The sequence below is a fragment of the Athene noctua genome, chromosome 8 (genome assembly GCF_965140245.1).
Source record: "Athene noctua chromosome 8, bAthNoc1.hap1.1, whole genome shotgun sequence".
Taxonomy (NCBI): Eukaryota; Metazoa; Chordata; class Aves; order Strigiformes; family Strigidae; genus Athene; species Athene noctua.
In genome coordinates this window covers 5,797,881-5,822,496 of record NC_134044.1, presented here as the reverse complement: position 1 = coordinate 5,822,496, position 24,616 = coordinate 5,797,881, and the positions used below count along the sequence as shown (strand labels likewise).

General features: G+C 46.4%; 1 protein-coding gene across 1 annotated transcript in view; it reads left to right on the top strand.

Moving 5' to 3' along the window:
- Positions 1 to 523: 523 nt before the first annotated feature.
- Positions 524 to 24,616, top strand: part of GPC1 (glypican 1) — a 218,756-nt gene continuing 194,663 nt past the window's right edge. Inside the window, exon 1 of the mRNA XM_074911759.1 lies at positions 524 to 1,113. Within this exon, the coding sequence (XP_074767860.1) occupies positions 957 to 1,113 (157 nt within the window). The 5' untranslated portion in view covers positions 524 to 956. The remainder of the gene's footprint in view (positions 1,114 to 24,616) is intronic.

The window sequence follows — 24,616 nt, the reverse complement described above, 5'->3', positions numbered from 1 at the left end:
CGAATCTGGGGAAACCCGGCTTCAGGTTAAGCGCCCAGGGATGGGTTTAACGCCGGAGGACGGCGTGCCACCCCCCGAGTGCCCCAGCTCTCCGTGCTCTGAGGCGGGTTGGCACCCCCCCGGGACGGGGCTCTCCGCCCCGGGACCGGGACCCCGCGCCGCTCCTCGCCGCGGACCGGGCCGGAGCTCTCCGCCCGAGCCGCCCCGCAGGCACACCGGCCCGGCCCGGCCCGGCCCCGGGAGGCGGCGGCGCCCGGCGCTGCGCAGCGCCCGGGGCGGGGTGGCGGGGCGGGGCCGGGCCCGGGGCGGGGGCTGCGCCCTGCGCGGGATTGGCGCGGGGCGGCGTGATGCCACGTCCGGCGGGGGAAGCCCTGCCTCGCTCGGGAGCCTCCCCCGCCGCCCGGCCGCCGCGCAGGTGGAGCGGGGCCGCCGCACGCACGGACCGGCCCGCCCAGCCCAGCCCGGCCCAGCCCGGCCCAGCCCGGCCGCGGGAGCAGCCCCGCTGCCCGCCCCGCTCCCCGCCCCGCCCCGCCCCGCTCCGCCCGGCCCGGCGGCGCCGCAGCCGGCAGCATCGCGGCGGGACTGCCCGGGGATGCAGCCGCGCTAAGAACAAAAGCGCTCTTCGCGGTCACGCTCCGGGGCTTTCAGGCGGCCCGGCCCGGCCCGGCCCGGCCCAACTTGGATCTCTGCCCCCCTCCGCCCGGCCGCGGCGCCGTCCGGATCGAACTCCCCGGCGCCGTCCCCGCACGCCGCGGGCAGCGGCAGCGCCTGCGACCCGGGGCTCCCGCCCCGCCGCCCCGCTGCGCGCCGTCCCGCCGGGGCTGCCCGGGGACGGGGGTGGGGGGCCGCGCCCCGGACCCCGCGCCGCGCCGCCCCGGGCCCCCCCAGGCCGCCTCCGCGCCGCGGGACCTTGGCTTTGCCCTTCGCACGGCAGGTGGCGGGGCCAGCGGAGAAGGATGCGTTTCTTCCCGTGGGGATTTTGGCTGCTGTGTGTCGCCTCCGGCCCGGCCCGCGGTGACAGCGGCAGCAAGGCGAGGAGCTGCGCCGAGGTCCGGCAGCTGTATGGGGCCAAGGGCTTCAGCCTCAGCGGCGTGCCCCAGGCCGAGATCTCCGGTGAGTCCCGGCGGAGCGCGGCGGGAAGGCGCCGGCAGGAGCGGAGCCCCCGGGCCGGAGCCGCCCGCGGGGCCGCTGCGCTCCGGGGGTTCCCCGGGCACGGCTCGGGGGGGGAAGGGGAAGGGGAAGGGGGGCGGGGGGGCGCTCGGCACCCGCCGCGGGAGTTTGTCTCGGGTCGTGGGCGGCGGGGACTCGGACCCGAGAGGTCTCCCCGGGGGCAGCGCACCCCCGCGCCCCTCGCAGCCGCTCCCGCGCTGGGCTCTCTCCAGCCGTGGCGATGCGAAGGAAGATGTGAGATCGCACCAAGTGTTCGGCGGTGGCTTGCTTTTTCTTTCTTTTTTTCATTGTCTCGTTTCTTCTGTTTTGAGCGCAATTGAAGCGGCTTCAGGGGGGTTGGTTCAGAAATCGGGGTAAACCGGACCGTAACGGAAGGCTATGAGAGAGAAGAACTGGTTTCTCTCAATCTTCTTTTGGGTGGGAAACAAACCTATAAATGGCATTTGTCACTTGTTAAAAATGAAGCAGGAGTAAAACGACCCTGTGTCAAGCTTGTAAAGCTTAGAGGAAACCCGAGCAACCTACATCAGAGTGTGTCCTCTTGCCTTCATTCTAGTTTTGGACAAACCTTGGTTGATTTCCTCCCCTTTGCAGAAAACCACAGAAATACCAAGGAATATTCAAGCTCTGGATTATGTTGGGTTGTTTGGTTAGGGTTTTTTTGTTGTTGTTGATCTTTTTTCCTGAAGGCTTGGGGGAAATGTGCTGAGGTACTGGATTTTTTTAGCAAAAAATCGTGTCTAAGTTTTGATACACCAACTTGTGACCCATAGCCGAGAGCTTTCTCCTCACTTGTGGGCGCTTCCTCCTCCAGACAAAGCATAAAACATGCAGGCGTACGTGCCAGAGCCAACCTACAGGGACATCCCAGTAAAATTGCAGTTTGTAGTTCACATCTAAGCTACAGAATGTCTTATGTTGAATATTTCATTGTGTAGTTTTCCAGGGAAACTAATTCATTATCTGACCTATGAATGGAAAAGGCTGAACTGCATGTCTCATAAACGTGAAAAAATTAATACTCTTTGTCAAGTTGCAACCAAGAGTAGATTTCCAAAATAAAATGAACAGTCCTTGAAGTTAAACAGTGGGGAATTTCAAAACCATTTGAACATCACTATTAATAGAAGAGTAATTCAGTTGAGCAAGAAAGTGGCTTTTTATAAATTTGCATCTAATTATTGCAAATGTGAATACATTAGCAGTCACATTTCAAGTGGAGAGTTCTTGGAACACTGTGTGTTTACAAATACTCGTGGAGATGGCTACAGTGTTGTACGTGGGGACACTACTACAGGGTCAGCCATTCAGGATCCCCTGAACTGGGGTTACAAGTATCACCTATCACAGGTTAGCGGCGAGTGAAGCAGCTCATGCCTATGAATTGCTGAGATTCAAAAAGTGACAGAGGACACAAGGATTTCTAGGAACCAGGAGTTTTGTTTTCTACTGTTTGCCGCTACGAGCGTGTACGCTAGCAGTCTTAAGCAACAGTAGTTAAAATTACAGTATCAAAGTGGGCATCTCTGGCTGTTACTGTAAACAGGGAAACTCTATAGATAAATGCTATAAAAACTCAAGGAATACCACATGGAAAGTAATATGAAGAAGTGCTCGGGGGAAGGAGGTTCCACACATAAACCTCCTGCTGACATTATTAGCCCAGTAGTTAAAACAGGTAACGGACTTAATGATTTTCATTGGTAATTACTGTGCGTATCTTCTGACGGATCGTGCTCAGGAATGCCCTTTTCTGTTGCTGTAGTACTTGCCCAGTACAGTTAAAACATTGATGTGTGTTAATACTGACTTCAGAAATGTTCCTAATATAGTGTTGTGTACCATGTGCACTCGTTAGAGGTTGTGCAGGTTAGTGCAGAAGTTGACACCAGTTTTGTTGTCTCCAAAAAGAAAAGCCTCGAGACCCTCCTGCAGTGTCCCCACATGTACAGGGTTGTGCAGTTTACAATTCCACATTTTCTCAAAATACTCAATCATTGCTTAAGACTGGTTTCAACAGCATTAGTTCATCTTGCTGAGCATGGGGGTTGTAATCTGTATGGAGCCTTGTCAGGCTACCCTGGACTAACGCCTGTAAATGCACACGCATCACATACGACAACTTTTGGCTAAGTTAAGAAATGCTGATGAAGGCAGTTCAGTAGTGGCTCCAATTGGACCTGTGCTGAGGTTGCCTGATGATGGCCTTCCCCATGTTGTCAGAGAGGTTCAAGAGCTACCCCAAGAACCACGTTTTTGTCTTATTGCCGAGCCCGCTGGAGGCAAAAGCCCTTCACTTTCTCCTTTTCCAACGGGATCTTGCTGTGCCTTCCCTTTCCATTGCTGGCCTGAAGCAAAGGGGAAAACTCATTTCTTAGCCCCATGGCCTTGTCCCCAAAGCGGTGCTGCCACGCTAGGCTGACCTCACTCCTGTCTGCTTTGAACTGGCTCCAGGCGCTGCTTGGTGTGTGTTGCAGTCACACCAGCCTGGCACCAGGAGCCAAACCACACGCTGCTTGCACCCCCAGAACTTGACTTCAAAAGGTGTTTAGTAAGCTGGCATGATGCAGGCTCTGACTCAGGCTGAGATGGCTGTGTTTATGTTGGTTTTAGAACGCTTACTGCATGCTTTACACCTTCTAATCTGTATTCTTTGTTAGGTTTTAAAAGGATTATGAGTAACACAAAGTCTCCACAGCTCACCAGAAGGTAGTCCCTGCTTACGACTGTACAGATCAGTTAGAGAAGCAGTTGCACAGTTATTAGCTGGCTAATAGATAAGCATCTGATTCAGGGATAGACACTTGGCTTACCAGATTTCTCATGAACCACCTAGACAGGGGTTCCTGTTTTTTTTTGCTAGTGTTGTACAATGCCTTTAACATGTCTAAGCACTTTAAATGTGTCAGGTGCTGTTATGAAGTGTGTTTAGGGAATACGCAAGGTGTTATATCTCACTACTTTGAAGTCAATGGCAAAACTCCCAAACATGAAAGAAGTGGCTGCTCGTATTAGTAATCCTGACAGACAGACATGCACCCGGAGTCCCAGGTGAAGAAGGAAGTTTCTTAACGCTGGGGGAAAAGCTCCCTACTCCTTGGGTTTGGGAAAGTTACAGTGCTTGCTTCCATAAGACATACTAACTTGAGCAAAGTTTTCCTGTGTGTTGGAGAGTGTTCCCGCTTGCCAGCTGGATGACCTGCACCCCAATTCTGTGATTGCTACAAAATATGGGAAAACAGTTTGAGAGCTTCCAGTTCTTCTGTTTCCTCTCAAGTCTCCTGGAGGTAGCAACCTCAGTTCCTACTTTCTCACATTATTGCTGTCCTGACACCATTACCCCATTGTGGGTCCCCTACTCTGGTGACTGAGGGAGAGAGGTGCCATGCTCTCGGTGTACTTCTTGGTTCTTGTGCTAAGGGCCGGTCTTCTTGGGCTCACAATGTGGTTTGTGACAGAAGAGAGCAAGCCTACGGCAGAAAACACGGCGCTTTGGGGAGGTTATCCAGCTTTCTCTGCTGACTTGATGGAGTGGCTTAGGATTACTGATGTTGGGTGGGTGACTGCTCCCTAGTGTCTTGAGCAGAGGTAGTTCTCCCGTGTACTGGAGAAGACTTGAAGGTTGTGATTTGATGTGGATGTGCTCGGCCCTTGCTCACTGCTTGGGCTAGGCTTTTGCTTTGGTTTGTTTATTCCTGAGGTTAATCCTTCATAGACTTGGCTCACTGCTAGGTTGAGCTTGTTGACATGTGTGATGAGTGTAACATGCCGAAAGGAGGGCACAGAAAAAAGCCAGCTGGACTTTGCCAGGCCGTATTGCTGCCCATCCAGTCACATATTTCACGTGTGTGCTTCCCTAGTTCCTTAGCTGAAAGGAGTCAGAACATTTTATTTTTTTTTTTAAATCTTTTGGTCCTTATAGGCTGCATGATTTGGTTTTGTAATGAAAACATTGTCAGGCGTATGTGTTAGAGCCATTTGGAAGAGTGTTAACTAAGTAGAGAAGAGGTCTGGCTACAGGATGGGACTGATGAGTCTCAGAGTATGCAGAGGGTACTGAAACCCTGTATCGAAGAGCATTTTAACTTCTGACAGTTGCAATACAAAAGGCATGAATACAGAGATGGGTAAACCTGCATCTGTGCTATGAAAAATAAAATCTGTGGTTCCTCCCCTCCCAAGGAAAGATCTTTACCCCTTAACTGAAAGGGGAAACTGCTGCAGCACTTTTTGAGGTGGTTGTTATATTTGGTTTGTAGTTACTCAAGGCAGGCGAGATTGCTCAAGGTTACCTGCTATGTGGTGAACTCCAGCATGCAATATCAACCCCTTTACACTAATGAATTTGTTAGGGGCAAATGAGAATGGCCTTTGTAGCCTGCTTGGTTTAGAGTGCTGTTTCAGATAAGGCAAAACACAGGGAATTGTGCCTTCCCCTCCATCTGGCAAGATGCGCTGCGAATGTTAGAGGAGGCCATGCCTGAACTGTGTATCTCCACTTCTGTTTAACTTAAAACATACATAGAAATTGACATGTTTTACACTTTGTGATTGTTTTGTTAATTGGTGAATGTGTGCATACAAAACAATTAGGAAAATTAGATTTCTGGAGAAAAATGGGCTCCCTCTAGCGGCGAGTACGGCGGCGACGGGAGGCTCGGGGGAGCCCGCGTGTTCGCAGACCCAGTGCTTACCTAAGCTGTGTCTGAAATCTGGAAAGCTTTGTGCTTAGATATTCTTTGGAGTTTTGTGGTGTTGACGTTATTTTTAAGAGAATCTGCCTTTCTGTCACTGTGATACGGATGACTAAGCTCTCACCACATAATTACCCTTATCAGCTGTGTCTGACAAAATTATTTCAACAGCTTCTTTTGTTGGTGAAGCAAAAGCCTGATATTTTCTTTTCAAAAAAATTTTCATGCATGCATAGCTGGAGACACCTACTACCACCACTGTATGAAACTGTAGAACTCGCCTCATCTCTCCTGTTTCTGTTCTTGCCCTGCAAGTGCTCTGCTTTGTTTAAGAACACGTCAGTCAATCTCTGGATACGCAGGATGGGTTCGATAGAGAAGTGTGGCTTTTGGCAGGGATTGCGAAACAGTTGGTTTAATGCTATTGCTTTCAGTACAATTATCTCACGTTGAGGGGACCAGATATATTCCTCTGGGTAATTTCAATAATTATGTGTGCTTTGACTTAACCAGAGGCAGGGAGATTGCTGCTAACTTGATTATGAAAAAAGTATATTTAGAGCCAGAGGTTTTATTTTCCTTGTGGGTCATAACAATGATAACTGAAAACAGAGGCCATGGAGCACCTGCCCAGCAGCAGCAGCTGAGCACAGACCCTATCCACCACTGCCCGTCGGGCTAGGGAGGGGGTGTTGGGTATCATCTACTTTTATTGCAGCATCAAATTGCATTAGGCACAGCATGGAAAGCGAAGGCAGGATAAAAAGATGTGCCCAGCCTCAGAGAGCTGTTAGTCTGAGCAGTAATCCTGACCCTGCTGTCTGCAGTAGTCTCAGCACTGTGTGGCTGGGGCCAGGGCTGCAGTTTTGGTCTCCTGGCAGCAGCTCCGGTGTTCCTGTTGCTAGTTTTGCGGGACTGTGGAAGTGAGGAGCAGGGTAGGTGGGAGGGCGATTGGCAGGTGTCGCTGGTGTAGGGAGAACTCTTGTATCCACTTTCAGCATTCAGCAGAAATACTGCCTGGGAATTTCAGGGGAAAACCAGGGAAATACACATCCCAGTTCTGTGAAAATCCACAGGCTTCCTTGGGGGAAATAGCCTTAATTTCTGTTTGATGCCCTAGCCTCTGCTAAATGCAACACATTTCTATATATTGGGTTTCTTTCTTTGTCCCATGAGGTGCTGTTGTGTACATCTAGCAGGCAGGTAGCCTTACGGAGGGGATAGTGGGAAGACGGCATGCTGCTCTGGTGTACAGTTGGCCCTGCCAGCTCTGCCTAACTTCTGTAGAGGGGCATACGTTACCTCCAAATGTGATTTCTTGCCTTCCTGCAAGCAGAAAATCAACAAGCAGCTTCCAAGATGGTATGTGCACATGTTGCTCCTGTTCCAAGAAGCAGTAACAAAAGCTCCCCCGCCCCCAAGAGTTGTCTTCGGTGAGGCATCCCGTTGCGCAGTGGCAGGGTGTCTCCCGCTGAAAGCACAGCCAGGTCCCCACGCTCCGTGTCCTGTGCAGCTGCTGCCTGGAAGGAACAGCAGGGCTTGGCTTTAACTGCCTTTGATACATGCAGAGGTTCTCCCATATCCCCTTGGATGTTCTGTGCTGCAGCGGGCACGTAGCAAACATGTAGCGCCACCTTTTCGGCTTTTCCTGTGGAAGAGCATCTCCTTAGTCAAAGTCTTAATTCAGACAGGAGTTGGGCGTGCTACGTCTGGTTGCGTGACAGTAAAGCTGAGGAGGGCGCTTGATGCTGGCTTTCATCTGCCCCTTCTGAACTTTCTGCATAGATTGAGTCTTTCTGAAAATCCTAAGCAGGTCCCTCCTTGTTTCTGCCTGTATAAGCTACGTCAGAGTTGGGCCATCCTTTTCAGTGCTTCTCCAAATACTTACTACCAGGCACAGCTGTTGGAAGGAAGGAGAGGTTCAGTGGGCAGCTTGGTGGGGCACACACCACCTGCTTGGGTGGTGGCCTGGAACAAGTCTGTACAGAGTCTCTTCATCTTTAAATCAACCTGGAAGAAGTCACATTCTTGCTTTGCTGTCTGTGGAACAAGGATTGACAATGGCTTCCCGAGAGTTGTGAGGATAACTCTTGCCCCATTGTGATGGGGACAGACCTAGAGAAGGGAGACAGCTTGCAGGAGCCCTTGTAGCAGTTGCTTGAAGATTATTCCATCATGTTTTGTAGTTTGTTTGCACAAAGTTGCTGTAGCTGCCCTTGCATTAGGACATTTCCCCTCAAAGTTACAAAAAAACCCAAATAAAATTCAAAACTCTTATGAAAGCAGAAAATTTCCTTTTTTTTCCCTCTTACCCATGAAGGACAGACTGCCCTCTCCTGTAAAGTCTATATACCCTGATGCTTTGTTGTTCAGAATATGTTGTATCTGTGACAGGTGAAACCTGTCTTTAAGTAACGTTCAATTCCCAGGGAATCATGTTACCTCCATTGCCAGATTGTTCTGCAAAAAATAATGAAGCTTTAAACTGTAGGCACTTAAAATGCTTGTCTAATCGTGACAGAGCTGTGAGCTGGGTCAGTCACTTCTGCTCAGTAATGTGTTCCCAGTTTACTTGGAATTCTTCAGATATGGAAAACTTTTCTTTTTTCTTTCTTATGGTTTGAATAAGCAGAGTGTGCTGTGATGATTATTCACAATGCTCTCACGCTGAGTTTTAGAAAATACATTAATCACAATTGTGTTGACTGTACAGAGATTATAAAACTAATTTATTTTTTTGTGCTTTTTCGTACACAGTGCAGCATGAATCAAAAGTACAGAATAATCCAGCTGTTATAAACTCCTATGTTAGCAACATGAGTAAAGAATTTTTTTAATTGCCATGCATTCTTCTGAAGTATCGAAAAAAGAAAACAACAAAAAAGTTTTACTGTGATTTCAGGGAGCAACACGATAGTACTTAGGCAGACAGTCAATCTTTTATATGACTAAAATGCAAATCTTCTATGACAAATAGTTTGGGCTTGCAAAAAATTGGTATTTTATAGGATTGTAAAACTATACTATATAATTTAGTTGGAGTGTTTCCACTAGTTTTACCCAAGTCTCTTGCCTTTTAGCTGGACAGGCATATTTCTAAAAAATGAATATTTTAGAATTTCTTCTAGTTGAAAATTTTGTTCATAAGTAAAAATATAATAAAAGCACTTTCAAATTAATTTTACATTTTTTAATACAGCCAAAAAACCAGGCTCTCAGCTCTTGGTCCATGTTGTACAGTAAAGTTTGCAGTGATTTGATTATATAATTGATCCTGAAGTGAGGGCCAAGCATAGCATAGAGTGAATTTTGTATGAGTGGCAAAGCAGGACTTCTGTATTAGCACCTCTTGGCTATTCCTGCCATCTCCTTAGTTAAGCTGAATGGTGGAAATTGGGTGCTGTGATTACCCTCAGGTCTGGCAGGAGGAAGGTCTGGGTCCTAGTCTCCATCTGGATGCAGATTTTCATCACGAAGCTGGAAAAGCCACTTCACTTTGCTCTTTTCAGCAACTTCCTCTATCATAAACGCTAAATTGGAATGAGAGAGCTTGAATGACTCATGGGAAGTTTGGTTTATTAAACTCTAGTCCCTAGATGTAAGAGTGCCTTAAAAGAGCGCAGTGGTCTTCCCCCTGATGCAGTTGCTCGCTGTGCACAGCTGCATGAGTGTAAAACAGTTGTATAACTAGTTTAGATTTTACAAACATCTGTTTGGCTTTGTGACAGAATACCAAACAAGCCCTGCAAAAAAAAAACCAAAAAACCTCTCGCTCCCCTTTCATTTGTGGGAGGTCTCATAGAGGCTTCCATGTTGAGGAGGCTGGTATTTTTATTAGAGAGGCTCTCTAAGGCCAAACCATAGCTGGAGAGTCATCTGCTGTGAATTTGAGGAAGGGCTGCACAATAGTGGGAACCCGTGGGTAGAAGTCCCATTGACTCAGCCGCAGGCTCCCCGGGGCCTGTGCCATCCTGTCTGGTGGTGGTAGGATGTAGCAATGTCCCAACTGCTTGTGCTTTGGGGGGTTGGTGCAGAGGAGAGATTGGGAGGTGCCTGGGGAGGTCAGAGAAGCGTTCCAGTTTGCCTTTTGCCTTTCATCTGCCACTAGCATGTGTCCTAAATGAATTTAAGCCCAGATAAGCAAAAAGCGATATGATGTTATATGAATGTATGCATGAATCTCTGAAATGTGTTAGGCAGTGGAGTCCCTGCACAGAGCGCAAGAGTAGGGAGACCCGCTTGTTCCTCAGTGCTGCCACGGAAGTGCTGTCCTCGGGTCAGTGGTCAGATACTACCTTCTGTCTTCCCAGGTGAGTTTGCACATTTGTCCTCTTTCTAGGCTTTGCATTAAGTTGATTTAGAACAGTGTCTGTTGGACTAGCTGTGTCTTGGGAAGTTGTATTTTATTTTCTTTGATCAGTTAATACTAAACAATAACTTAATTATCTCTGCTACACACTGATGTTGGAGCAGAAAAAGTTTGGATGTGGGAAGCGTGGCTTAAATTATTCTGTGTGTCAGAGTTTATACAGGGTGATAATATGTGATACCACTTATTAGACACGTTAAGGTTGTCAAAATTATGTTAGACATGGAGGGCTGAAATTAAGTGTGGGAGAGCAAAGCAGAGTGCTGTAAATTACTCTTTAGGTTTACCTGGCAAGTGTTTTACTTGACTAGTTGCAGAGTGTAAGAAGTGAGACAAATCATGATACCTGATAGAAAAGGGCTTGTTTAGATAAGTGGTGTCCAACCTCAGGCATGTGGTGCGTTGGTGGACTACTCTTTGCTTCTCCCTCTTTGAAGTTTCACAGCCACCCCTTGCCATATTGACTATCGCTCTCTACAACTACCTGAAAGAGAAGGTTCTAGCCAAGTGGGTGTTGGTTGTCTTTTGCCAGGTAACGAGTGACAGGACAAGAGAAAGTGGCCTCAAGTTGCACCAGGGGAGGTTTAGATGGATATTAGGAAAAATTTCTTCACTGAAAGGGTTGTCAAGCATTGGAACAGGCTGCCCAGGGAAGTCATGGAGTCACCATCCCTGGAGGTATTTAAAAGACATGTAGATGTGGCAGTTAAGGACATGGCTTAGTGGGACTTGGTAGTGTTAGGTTAACGGTTGGACTCGGTCTTAAAAGTTTTTTTCCAACCTAAATGATTCTGTGACTTGTGGCAGATCTGTTCTGTGCCCAAAACAGAAATTTTTGCAGGTGCGTGGTGGATGTATGCTGGGCTTGTGGTGGATGACAGCATTGTCTGGCCATGTGCCCTGTGTTCACAAACAAACCTGTCATGCAACTGGATAAGTCATCTGTTGGGTATGATGTGATACTTCGATGTGGCATGCACCTTTGCTCTCACCGTGCATAAGGAATCATTGGTATGGCTTTAAATGTGTCCATCGATGGAGGAATGACTCATCCCAGCCCAAAGCTGGGGATACATTGCTTTGCTTTCAGTGTTGGTATGAAGGTGACATTGGCATCCAGAACAATTTTGTGTTTGAAAAGAATGGAGCATACATGGCTATGTCTTTCTGAAAAGCTGACTGCTGCTGTTTTAGAGAAAAATACCTTAAGAGAGGTTACGGTTTATTGCCAAGAAACTGGAAGCAACTCATGGGTTTTATATATAGAAGTGTGTGTGCCTGTATGTGGTGCGGTAGTTCTGGGAAAGGGATTTTGACAAGCCGCTCTTGAGCCCATGCTCTGGGAGATGTAGACTGGACTATTCTCAGCTTTGCCTGGAGGAGGGGATGTGGCCTGTTTTGGGTCTGCTTCTTTCTGGTGCTGCTGGTTCAGTCCCAGCTGTGGACAGGTTGCTCCCACAGCAGCTTTCTTGTGCCGCTCTCTCTGTGGGGTGAGATTTCCTTGCCTGAGCTCAGATGTGCAGCAACATCCCAAGATGAAGGTGAGCAGTTATACACAGAGCAGTGCTTGTTTCTGACACATAACTGGTTTGTCCCATCCTGGGCAGCAGCACGGAGGACAGTTTGTTTCACCATAGCCACATGTACTGCGCTGGTCAGTTGTGGGATCACTTGAAGCCCTACGTGTCTCCACACCGTGCAGATGCCTTTCCTAGCAGGATGAATGCCTGTCGCTGATTTTGCTGCTCCATAGGACAGTGCATTCAGGGGAAACGTAAAACAAAAGGTTGATAGCGCTTTTGCAGAACTAATTAAAAGGAAATTTTCATTGGTAAATCTTCACAGGTGCCAGCAAATATAAATAAACAAAGCTTAAGCTGTGACTTTGCTCTTGTTAAAATAAACAGAGAGCAAATACCTTCTGACACAGGGCACATTTCAGTTGTAAACCAGGAAAGAAAGTCGCTGTGTTTAAATTCAGGATCCCTTCTCCCACTCTCCTGGATCAGCTGTCTGGGGGCTTGAGTTTTGTCTTAATAAGTAACACTGCTGCTACTGTTTGTGTTGCACTGAAGCAATCTCCTGCCAAAGTTATAAATTAAATATTTTTCACTGTTACCAGTACACTCTGTGACAGGGTTTAGGACCTAAATTCCTAAATATATCTGCTGATGTATGTGTATCCAGCAGCATGGTGTCTTGTGTTATCCTGCTATCACTGATATATTTTGAGCATGTTACATCACTCAGGCTGATCTGGCTATACTTTTTCTCAGCTAGAGAGAAAGACATCCAAAATGCCCTTTTCCCAGTATTTTTTATGGGATCAGCAGTTGCACTCAGAGCCCGGTGTGCCTGCATATGCTGAGATCCCTGCAACAGCAAACTTCCAGAAGTGGTGTGCAAAAACTATGTTCCTATGTTGTTTTGTAAACTGAGGGATGCAGGGTTTGTGTAGTTAAAATGCATAAAAATACAATAATTGGTTAAAGAAAATTAGCTATTTGCATGCTTTGTTAAAAAAAGAAAACGTGTAGAGTGCCTTATTACCCTTCTGCTCAGTGACATCTGGAGCATAGTGTCCCATTTCAGACTACCCTGTAAAGGAAAGGTATGGCTATACTGGAGCAAATCTGGCACAGACCACCAAGATGATTAGGGTGCTAGCGTACGTGATGTACGAGGGGAGGCAAACCCAGGTTTGTTCAACGTTGAGAAGTCTAAAAGAAAGAAGGCTAGAGGAGATCCCACTGCTGTCTGCAACTACTTAACTGGGTGGGAACAGAGAAAACGGAGGTAGACTTGGGTGCACGGGAGCGAGATGGGAGGTGGCAGGCACAAGTTGGAACTGGGGAAGTTCTCATTACATACATGGAAAAACCTTTTCAACGTGAGTGATTGAACACTGGAAGAGGAGCCCAGAGAAGTGGTGGGATTTCCATCTCTATCCTTGAACATATTCAGAGTTTGAGTGGACAAGCCCCTGTAGCACCTGCTCTAGCTGGTGCTGTTTTGAGCAAGCTGTTGGACTAGATGTCTTCAGAAGATCTTTCATCTTAAATGATTCTGTGATTCTGATCAAATGCTGCAGTTGTGCCATACACAGACAAATTGGGTGGATGTGTAGGTAAAGCTCTTTCATTAATAAAGCTCTTCAGAGGAGGAGCGGTGAAAGGAAATAATTCCAGTAGTACCATGTAATGTTTGTAGTTTTTGAACTCATCGTATTTCATAAACCAATAAATATCTAGTGAAATCAAAGAGGAGAAGCAATGTAAATGAGTAAAAACCTGTGCTGGTACTCCAGAGATCCGAGTTGAATTTTCTGCTCTCACGTGTATCTGGCATGACCTTGGGCAAGTTACTTAATCTGTCAGTATCTCCAATGCCCATCTGTGCATAACTGTCTTTAAATTATAATACCTTGTTTTTGTAATCTGTCTTTAAATTATAAAGTCTTGGAGTACTAAGTCTCACTACTTCTCTATATTTTACTATATAGTATTCAGCACAATGGGACCATAAATCTTCATCAGTCCCATGATACATGAATAATAAACAGTAACAGCATAATTTAGGGCCACATTCTGCCTCTGTTCTCATGATGTATAAAGGCAGGGAGGGTTTGTTGATTAAAATGCTGTGCTGTTCAACCTAACAAAGATACATGGGCCTTGCTGAACAGATTTTTATGAGCCTGTTGTTGGCTCTTTTGGTTTGTTGGGTTTTTATTTTGTTTCATCATTATTCATTGATTGCAGGTATCTAAACAATTTGCTTGGCAGATCAGGGAATAATAAATTCTTTTAATCTGTATCTCTTTCAGTTTAATTATTGTTAACTCATTACATAGTGATTAGTTCAATGGATAATGAACTCTGTTCACTGTGCGGTGGAAGAGTTGGGCTACAAGCGATGGAAATGGATTCTCTAGTTCTTTTGAAGATACAAACCAAAATTGCAGAGTCACTGAACATTTAACTCTAGGTTAGATTGAAGGTTACCAGTAGGCATACCGCTATTACCTTTGCAGGCTAGAATATAGGTTAACATTATTTCAGTTGGTTCCATGTCTGTCATTGCATTACATTTGTTGCTTTATTTTTAGACAGTAAAGAAACTGGTGACTGCTATGTAGACAGCTATTTTTGTCTTGATTATAAGACTGGCTAATAAAATCATATGTAGTACAATCCTAATTATTACAGACAGACTTTACATTTGTGACTGTGGTAATACTGTGTTAAGCTACTTCCTGCAAAGTTTAATGTTGTGTTCGGATCTTCCCATTGCAGCTACAGGCAGGGGAATAAATACTTAGTTCACTTAGGGGTGCTGTGGTCTCTAGTGCCGTGCTGCTGAGCATGCGGGTTGTGTTTGGAGATTACCCATGTCTCTTATTTCTTTATCCTGTAATTTCTGTCATATTTTCATCATAGAACACTCAGTGAACTGTACACAGCAGGCGTTGGTTGTCCTGCCATGTTGTGCCAGCGGCAGCTCCTGGGGCAGCGGCGGTGCCGAGGAGGCTGTTACCAACCCCAGAGAATACACACACATCAGGGTCACCCCCATGGCTTCGCTTTCATATTAGCAACTCTGTTCAACCCCTGAAGCCAGCATCCACTGTGTCACGTATAACACAAACTAAAATACACCGGTGTCTTTTTAAACACCTTGGTTATGTATGTTAAGGTTTCTTCCTGAGGAAAGCTCAACACCAGAAATTAGAGGGGACCTATGTACCAGGGAGGGGAGCAGGACATGTGGAGTCACTCTAAAAATGAACAGCAGATTGTTCATCCATTGCTGCCTGCTCTTACGCCCTGGCAGGCTGGCATCACACATGCCTCCCTCACTTCTGCAGCTATTATTTGAAGGAGTAAAAATACTACCAAGACTTTCCCCTTATCACCAAGGCTGAGACTCTGGAGCAGACCATGAAGCCTGCAAGCACAGTTTCTCTTGGTAGAAATGCAATTTTCACATCATGATATTATCAGCTTTTTTAGCTAGAGTGAAGTAAAGGAATAGGGATTTCAGTGAGAAACTATGCTGAATGGTTTCTGAGGCCTTGGCAGCATGTTACGGAAAGGTTGAGTATGGCTATATGTCAAAGATCGGTGTTGAAATGTTTACTATGGCACTTGCTACTGTATTCTGCTCAGTCATCAGGAGGAGACAGTTCATAGCGCTCTTATTGTCTGACCATTCTCAGCACAAACTTAATGCAGTGCACTTTCTTGCAAAATAAACAAGGAGAAGGATCCTAGTGCTCTAGAATACTAAGATGCTGCTCTGGAGATATTTTTCTACTCCTGAGGAAGGAATTGTTCTTTGCACAGTGTCCCCCACAAAAGCCCTCTTAATATGAATGACATTACCCGCATTTGTAGAGAGAGAAAAAGACACTTGCCAAATCTGAAAATCACAGTTGTGTTTCTGTCAGCTTTGGCAGTTACATGGCTTCTGGTAACGCTAATGAAGGCAATCTGTTTTTAATTTAAAATCCTCCCTGAAGGAAAAAAAATAGCTGGCAGTTGAGGGATTCGGCAGTGTCCTTGTGTGAAATTTCTCTTTCCATATTTTCTATGGTTTGCTTTAGATTAGGAGAAACTGTTAATTAAAAAATATTCCTAAAGCAGCCAAATATGCAGGAATGTACTTATGCAACAACTACCTGTACCAGTTCTGCAGTAAATCACTTCTTTGTTTTCATTTGGTGAGTGATTCTAATTAACCAAATAAAAATACTGCTTACCTTGCACTTAACTCAGCATGTTTGCTGCTTCTCATATGATTTGGGGAACCGAGGATGGCAGGTTTTGTTTAGATGACTTTTTTGGATTCAGCAGGCCGAGGTGGTCAAGTGGCACACGGAGGGGATAATGCCCAGAGGAGGATTCTGCCTGTGGAACAGTTAGTTCTCCTGGCTGGAACAGGCAGGCGGGGAGCACTGAAGGCTGCCGCTCTCCTGCAAGGCTTGCCTCTGCTCCGGGCCCCCCGGGGGCACAGCGGAGGGAGACAGACACATCTGAATGTAGTTTCTTTGAAGGCATTTTTCCTTCGTTCAGAAGGTATTGGATCAAATAATGGATCCAGTCAGTATAAGTTTGTGATTTGCACAACAGTAAATAGTGTTTGGAGAAGAGTGTAGGGAAAGTGTGTCTGTAAAACATGCACGTGTACAGCAAGGCTGATGTGGTCCTGCAGCAGAATCATCTAGAAATGATCAAAGTGCCCATGTGTCATGGTCACTTACTTTCAGCCCTCAGTCTGGCCTGGAATCCTTTGCAGTAGATCAGAGAAGCTGCAGGCTGGAGCTATACCATAGTGTTCTGCCTCCTTCTGCTGTACAGAGCTTTCGACATCTTTGGAGCTGTAGGAATTTGGGGGGGGTGGGCAGGAGATGTCAGAAGACTTCTTAGCGAGTATAAAGCAATCAGACTGTCTGGGCAACAACTGTGGTGATCCAAGTACAGTATTTTCACAGGTCCCATTTGACAAAGCACCATCAGCTGCAGCCTGTCTGCCAGCATCTGGAGCGACAGAAATGATTTCGTATTTTGCTCTTGTTTTGTTTTTAAAAAGCACATAAAGATAGAGAATTGTCTCTAGCTTTAGGAGAACCAAAGTAAAATCTACTGTTGAGCTGTCTTGAGCTACTCCATAACTAGGGTAAGCATCTACAGTGCCAAATGATGAAAACGTTTTGCACTTTATTGGGTTGTAGTGGCTTCCTCAGCGCTGCATTTTATGTGTGCAGGAAGAACGGGTTTGATTTGTTTCACAAATATTTCACAATGATTTGAAATGTATTTGTTCCTTTTTTCATCACAAATGAAAAACAGCCAAAGCTGTTACGCCTGTAGCTTATTACCCCTTCACACTAACACTTGTCTTGAAAGGGATGGGGAGCTAATGCAAGTGCTGATTCAACTTGAGGCAGACTGTCGCTAGCTTTTGCTGTAATATAAGCCAATAGCCGGAGCAATTTTTTCTACCCAAACTTTGGATGTCCAGTGAGTCCTGACCACTCTCTTGGTCCTGGTGGAGCAGCAGGTGGTACAAAGGGCTGTAGCTACAGCAGTGTTTGAACAGCTGAAAAGCTGGGCATGGCGTTTCAGGGCTGCATAGGCAGTGTGGTTTGTTCAACAGCACCGACTCCATGATCCCATCTGCTTTAAGGCTGTACTGGAGGGACAAAATTCTGGTCTCATTGCCTCCTCTGGGAGGATTTATCTTGGAATTTTGAAACCTAACCTCCTGCTCCATCCCTAAATTTAAATCCATAGCTTCTGACTGAAGACAGAACCATATGTCAGTGAAGCTCTGGGGCACAGCGGTCCTCTGTGTATTTATAATCTACTGTTGCATTAGGAGTTTGCTGTAGAAACAGGAGCCGGAGGAGGAACCAGTGTGGCAAGAGGTGTTTGTAGGGGTTGTGTGCTTGGGCTGCCAGTATGCTGCCCTGTTCAGGGACACGTGATTAGCCTCTTCTGTGCTTGGCAAATGAGCCCTGGAAGGGGTTGAAAGCTAGTTGTTGTCTGATCTGAAGGTCACCTGAGGTAATCTAAAAGCCCTTCCGTGGAAGTGCCATAGTTGTGTTTTCAGAGGCAGCCATGGTCGAAGCCTTGCTATACAGAGAAAGTCACTTAAACAGAACGCTTACTACCCTAGCCGAGCCTTCTTGAGACTGCAGGCCAGTTGCATCTTTCCTGGTGACCTTGGGAAGGGGGCAAATAATCTGACAGATGGAGAAAATGTATTCTTGTGATTAGTGGGTGATGGGGTCCTCCTAAGCAAAGAAGGCCTGTTTTTTTTTTAATTAATTAGCTGTTTAATATGTTTGTGCAGTGGCATGCCTAACTAATGTGCAGTTACTATGAATACACATACAAATGGTAGTAATGGGTGCAGATGGCTGTAATTATTCACGTTGATTTTTGCAGTAATCGCACATGCAACACATCAGGTTGGCATAAAAATTGACATGTATTGGGTGATTTGTTTTCCTCCTCTCATTGTGTATGAATGTGCTCATATGACCATCCTCTGTACTGCCGGATTCCCTGGACTCACTGCTGGGCTGTACCCACCAAGCTGAGGCAAGGCTTGAGGTTTTAACATGTGCACAAAGAACTCGAGCAAGGTGAAGATTACTCTAACTTGGGTTTTCTCTGTAGTGTCCTACACCCAGTGCTTTGGACTATATATTTTGTGTGATGACGGTGCAGAAACAGGGCTCTAGGGCTTCTGAGGATTTCATATACCCGTATGTGGTATATGGAATACCCATATGTGTCTTCACAGGGCAGTTGGTTCTTGCTCTCATAGCCAGGCCTAGGAGTGGTGTGTTGAGGGCTTTGGTGCTCCAGTTGCCTCATAGAAACATAAGAAATGTGTGACGAGGTCACCCCATTGTCTGCCTAGCCCTGCAAGCCGTGTCTTACAGTGCTAGCAGAAGTTGGTATTTAGGAACGGAGCGTGGCTATGGCACCTTTCTGAAGTCTCTCACTTTGTACTCCCAAACACCTGCAGTGTCTGAAGAGGGGATATCAGGGGATGCATCCCTGCCCAGTCCTTTACAGACCTTTTGTCCATGAATCTGTCTAATCTCATTTCAGACCTGCTGGATATGGTCTGCCTCCACAAACTCCCATGGCAGCAAGCTTCATAAGTTTACCTCTCACAATGTAAAGAAGCACTTTCTTTTGTCTGTTTTGTGCTTGAGCTTGCATGGCTGCTTGTCACTCAGATCATCTGGCCAGACGAATCTGTAAAAGGACTCTTATTAATAAGTCCAAATGCTAAGGAGGAGTTGTATTCAAAAGGCAATTCAAGGTTTGCCGAAGTGGTTGCACCTTCTTTTCCCTGGGGGATGCCCAGGCAAAGGGGACAGTATCAGATAGTTGTAGCAGTGCAGCTTTAGAAAGGAAATTTGAGCTGCTTGGAGTGACTTGAGGACCAGGGAGATCCTGGCTGGCAGCAGGAGTGGGTGCTGCCAAAACCTCTTTTTGCTTACACACAGAATAACGCTTGCCTGAATTGGGTGATGGGCTCCCTTTGAGCGTAGTGACTGAGGAGGTACTTATCCATGAGGCTGAGTTCTAGTTTAGGAAATGGCAAAGACAATTTAGGGGAAGTATGCGTCAGAAAGCATTTCTGGAATTGCTAAGCACTGCTCCAGGTATAAGCACCGAACACCATCTGCTCTGGGATAGCTCAGCACGGAGGAGAAAAAGCTTTAGAAACTGCTATTGCTCTGTGCGTTGCAGATCCAGAGGGAAGCAAACCGCCAGGGAAAACCGCCGGCTGCCGCCCTTCACCCTGGAGGCTGCTCCGCTCCAGCGGCGGGGTGTGTGCATGTACCTGCCTTGCACGCTGCTTCGGGCTAAAGGCGCTGTCAGCATGAAAGACGTGTGGATAATTCATGTGTCTGCACTTCTCGGTGGAGTGGCATTAATCTTTGCATCAGGAATCTGCTGCTTTTTTTCCTAGGGTTAAATCCTGAAGGTTCACGATAGCAGTTAAAAAGCTGGGGGTACAAAGGGAAGTTTAAAGAAGCCTTGTAAGAGAAATTCATGTCAGGGAGTGAATAATCTGAAGACTGTGCAGTGTAATGGAGAGCCGATCTCAGGCTGATGACTTTAATGTAGCCAGTAGTGCAGAAAAGAACTCTAAGTACTTCCAAATCCTATGGCTATCCCTTCTTTCTAACAACAAAAACATCTCTTTTGTGATCAGATTTTTTCAGCCTTTTTTGTCTTTCTCTTAGCAGGTACGGGCCCTGATAAATATTTACTTTTCAACTAATATTTTCCTTATCTAGTTAATTTGTTTTGGGGCACTGTTTTTTGGTGGGGTTTTTTTTTTAAGCTTGTCTTGTTAGGCAGCTGGGTAAAGCCTTCTTTTTTTGACAGCCTTTTACTCATTCTTTAAAGCTCTTTGATGTGAGCTCAGAAACACAGATCTTACTCTTTTTATTGCTTTCCCCTGTCACTTTAAAACCAGTTATGAATACCACAAACTGTTAAAAACAATCTAAGCTAACCTCTCAAGTGACAGATATTCAGGGCCTATCCTTTTCAGAACTCTGTATAGAGCAGACTTTAGTTTTGAGGAAACAAGAAAGGATGCTGCTTGGTAAAGAAACATGATTGCAGCAGCTCAGGAAAGTGTTTTGTAAAATTCATCTGGGAAAAGGTGGGATATCCTGGTGAGTTTAATATACCAGGTAGTCATGCCTATCCTGAATTTCTGTTTTGTACACTAATGTAATTGATCCTTTGTTGATAGTTGAGCTATCTGAATTCATTCCTCCTTCAGCAAGAAGGAATAATGGTCTGGCAGGTTAGCTCATAGGGGTATGGAGTTGGAAAGGACAGCGGGGTCATGAAAACCAGTCTTCTAATATCTGATGCGGTGTAATGTGTGAAGGTCTGCTGAACCACCTCCATGTGTTCCCAGCCATGAAGTGCTGCGAAGGCCAGTGATGAGGAGATCGCAGGCAAGATCAAAAGCATCACTGGTGTCCCAGTGTATGTTAGAAAAGACACTGTAAAGAAGAGATCCCCAAGCTTTCTATCTTCCTTTGTGAGCAACTTTATGGTTCTCTTAACAGTCCATCTCTGCCACTTCATGAGGCAGAACTACATGTTGGTACAAACTAAGTGAGCTCTTACCACTTGTCTTGTGCTGCTATCTGTTTTTTGCAAGTAATACCTGCCATCCTGGAGGCAGGTCTCTTCCTGGAGTGCAGCATGCTGACAGCCCCTCAGCACACACAGCAGACGGCATCCCTGGGTGCCCAGCGCTGTGCCAGGGCAGCCACCCGCTTCCACTCTGGCCTTGGGCTGCTCATTGTAATCCATCCAGGAAACCTGTGGGCACACGTTACCCCGTTCAGGTCAGGACAGGCCATCTGCAGTAGATCCTCAGTCAGGTGAGAGTAGGAACATTAAAGGATTCTCGGGGTTTGTGACCCTTAGTAAATAATCAGCTGTTTCCAGACATTTGTCAGAAGTAGCCATATCTGCCGGGTCCTGAAGCTGTCTAACTAGTAATGGGAACAGGTAGAAATATCTTGGAGTAGGGGACAAGAGGGCCAAGGACAGCACTGGCAAAAGGAAACCAGCTATTAAAAATACTAGTAGAAAACTTGGATATCTTCTTAAAAATAATTTTTCTTACTTCTGCAGCCAACTTTGGCATGGAAGTACAAGGGGCTGGTGGGAGGAAGAAAAAAAAAAAGAAAAAGAAACCCACCACCACCTTCTGCTAACTAGATGAAATAATTTTAAAATGCTTTACCTTCACCTTTTTTGAGTGTCATAATTTAAATTAAAAAAGATTATTTTTTCCAATATGTAATTATTTTTAAGTAATTTTTTTCCTTTTTTTTAAACTGATGGTGTACAGTTATCTGGCATTGCTTAGAGGTCCCTGATGTGCTGAGAAAGCTGTGTTTCACTAGGAGTTTGCTGCTCAGAGGTGCTGCTGTAGCTGTGAACAGCGGCAGCTGGGCTGAACTTGGCTGGTTCAGGGCTCTTGCAGGCCAAAATAGTGTCTTTTAACTCTATCAGATCAAGTTACCCAGTATCCAGACTTTCAATAAATGGGGTTTGTAGCATTACCCTCAGAAGATCTGCCAAGCTCTTTTGCTCCTGCCTTTTTGGTCTGAATTAACCATTTTCTTATGGGCAATTTCCTCATATTCCTTTTCCACAGCTGCCTGACAGTCCTTCACAGACATCTGCAAAAGCTGGAGTGTTTGTTTGCAGTAACGTAAATGTTTGCGTTGCCAAATCCCCTGGGACCCTTTATGCTTTCTACTGAAAGAGGTGATACTTTGTAAGGCCACTTCTTCATCTCTGAGTCTGTATCATCCCCTGATGGCATATAACATTTTCTGATGGTTTGCCCATGCGGCTTTCTTCCAGCTTGGTTCCCATGGCCAGATTTTGCAAAGCACTTGGCACCCAGCACCTCGCAGGAGAAAAGGGACTCTCCCAGCAGCATTGTTGGATGAGGCTACAGAAGTGGGAGCGACGAGGCTGGGGCGACTCCGACTGAAGCGCCATTGCCGAAGCTCTCCGGCGGCCCACGTTTCTCTCTCAGCTGTCGTTCTCAGCTGCTTGTGGACAGAGACAGCTGCTGTTGTCTCAGCGTGGGTTTTGCTTTGTTTTGTTTTAATCTGTCCACTTCATTTATGTGCCTGAATTAGAGCTGAGCTCTTTGAAGATCTAACCACTTGTTTCGATCCTTATGGGAGTACTTTTGAAAGTCTAGCCCTTAGCCTCTAAAAATCTTTGATTATAAACTCGCACCAGATTGGAGACTGAGGTGTCTCTGCATGGTTCTTCTCCCTCGTCCCTTGCATTTAGCTGAGCATCAGGATATCTGGCATTTGCTACATCAGAGGGCTTATCTATAATTCATAAAGGAAAGCTCTCTACCTTGTCCAATCTGGGAGTTAACAGTACCTTTTAAAAAGTGCTTCTGAGATGCAACCTGATCCTAGGTCCCAACCTCTGTTGAAGCTCCCAAAGCTGTCTGTCACCACTGTAGCCTCTGCTTTCACTTTGTTTACATAAACACCACCCTCTTGCAAAGAAACCAGAAGCCTAGACAAATTGGAGCTGCTTCCTGCATGTCCAGATCACAGCTTACAGGGCTCCCCAAACCAGCCATCTGTCTGTGTTCCTCTCCTTCCAGCAGTAGTTCTGCAGTGTTTGATAAGGCCCCATGAGGGCTGCCCGTGGTGTGCAAGGACAGTCTGTAAAGACCTTTCATCAGGACTGACAAGGTGAAAATCTGACTTGTCACACACAGAGGTCAGGGTTCTGAGTTTTACTGAATTTAGTCATGAGGAAAGGACATGCACTAGTGATTCTGGAACCAGAAATCTTTCTGCAACAGGGCCATGCAGCCAGGGGTTTACAACTTCCCTGGTAACTGAGAAGAGCACAGTATCCGTCTTCATGTTTCTGTTGCATCCTCTTACGTACACACCTCCATCAGCAATTGAGGCTCAGGCCAGGTGGGAGCTTCAGTGCTCAGAACAAATGAGGAAAAGCAACTGGGCTGAAGCCTCAGGGCTTCTCAGTTAGCCCAGCAGCAGCTGCTGGCACACAAAGGATTTTAAGAGTAGGATTTTCAAAACCGCCTGTGACTGAACCATTTCCATTGAAGTTCCTCTTGACTTCACTAGAAACCATCGGGCTGGGAATGAGTGCTTTTGCAATCCCAATCCAACAGATACCTGTGTCCATTCACTTGGGCATAACTTGCAGCCCACTGACTGATCTTGCCACATTCTGTCCTTTGAAAAGCTGCCTGTTCCTTAAAACCAAGGCTGGGGCTGTGTATGTCCGTTAAATATAAGTAAGTCTCTTACGTGACCTATCTGTAGCAAATCCAGAGTCACGCTCTGCAGCCCCAACCCTGCGCCCGCTCCAGAGAGACACACTGCATGTGTGGGAACCTGCAAGTCAATGAGAATCATGTGTATCTGACTCTGCTAGTGAAGCATCTTGTCAGCAATATATAGGAAACACCAGGTGCTATTACAAATACATACACTGCTTCACACAAACAAAAAATTTCATGCCCAGGTTTTCTATATGTTCAGTGTTGGATTCAGTGTGGGCTGCCTGAGTGTGTCTCACCAACAACAGAACCTGGCTTCGCAGGATTTGCGTAGTGACTGCTTAGTCAGGTGGGGAGGCAGGTGTTTGTGCCTCGGCTCCTGCAAAGGATCTGTCTGTGCTCATGGCTTCTGTCTCTGATGGAGATGGGCAGTGCAAAGAGCTGGGATGTGATTCCATGCCTGTGGAAGGGAAAGAATGTGAAATCTTGACCAAATGAAGACTGATCTTTCCAAACCAAACTGCCAGGGATGGTGCCCTGGTGCATGGTGAAGCAAGGCAGTCCCATGCATTTGGGTATGTGCCTTGGGAGAGGGGAGTCGGTTTGTATACATGTGCATGCAGGCAGGGCTGCTCCCACACTTGTTCTGCAGCATCTGCCTAACCGGATTCTGGCAGTGTTGTGTGATGGAAGTTTGTCACCATCACAGGGCTGAGAAACACAGACCAGAGCAGAGACCTGGTTGTTATTAGGACTGAGCTCTCACCAGAGCAAACTGTCTGAGGCTTGGGTACGTGTGTGTATCCGGAGTGTGTTTCCTTGGCCCTGTTCATCAGTGACAAGAGAAAAAAAAAGTCCTAGTTCAGTACACATGTCTGCTAGTAAGGGCCTCCATTTGATAAGCCTTTGTGGTTTGCAGCACTTGGCAGCTGCACAGCTGCTCCTCTCCTGGATGGGATGGAGCCATCACCAGGAATTTCTCTTGTGCTTGGGAGAGTCACACTAGTGCTGC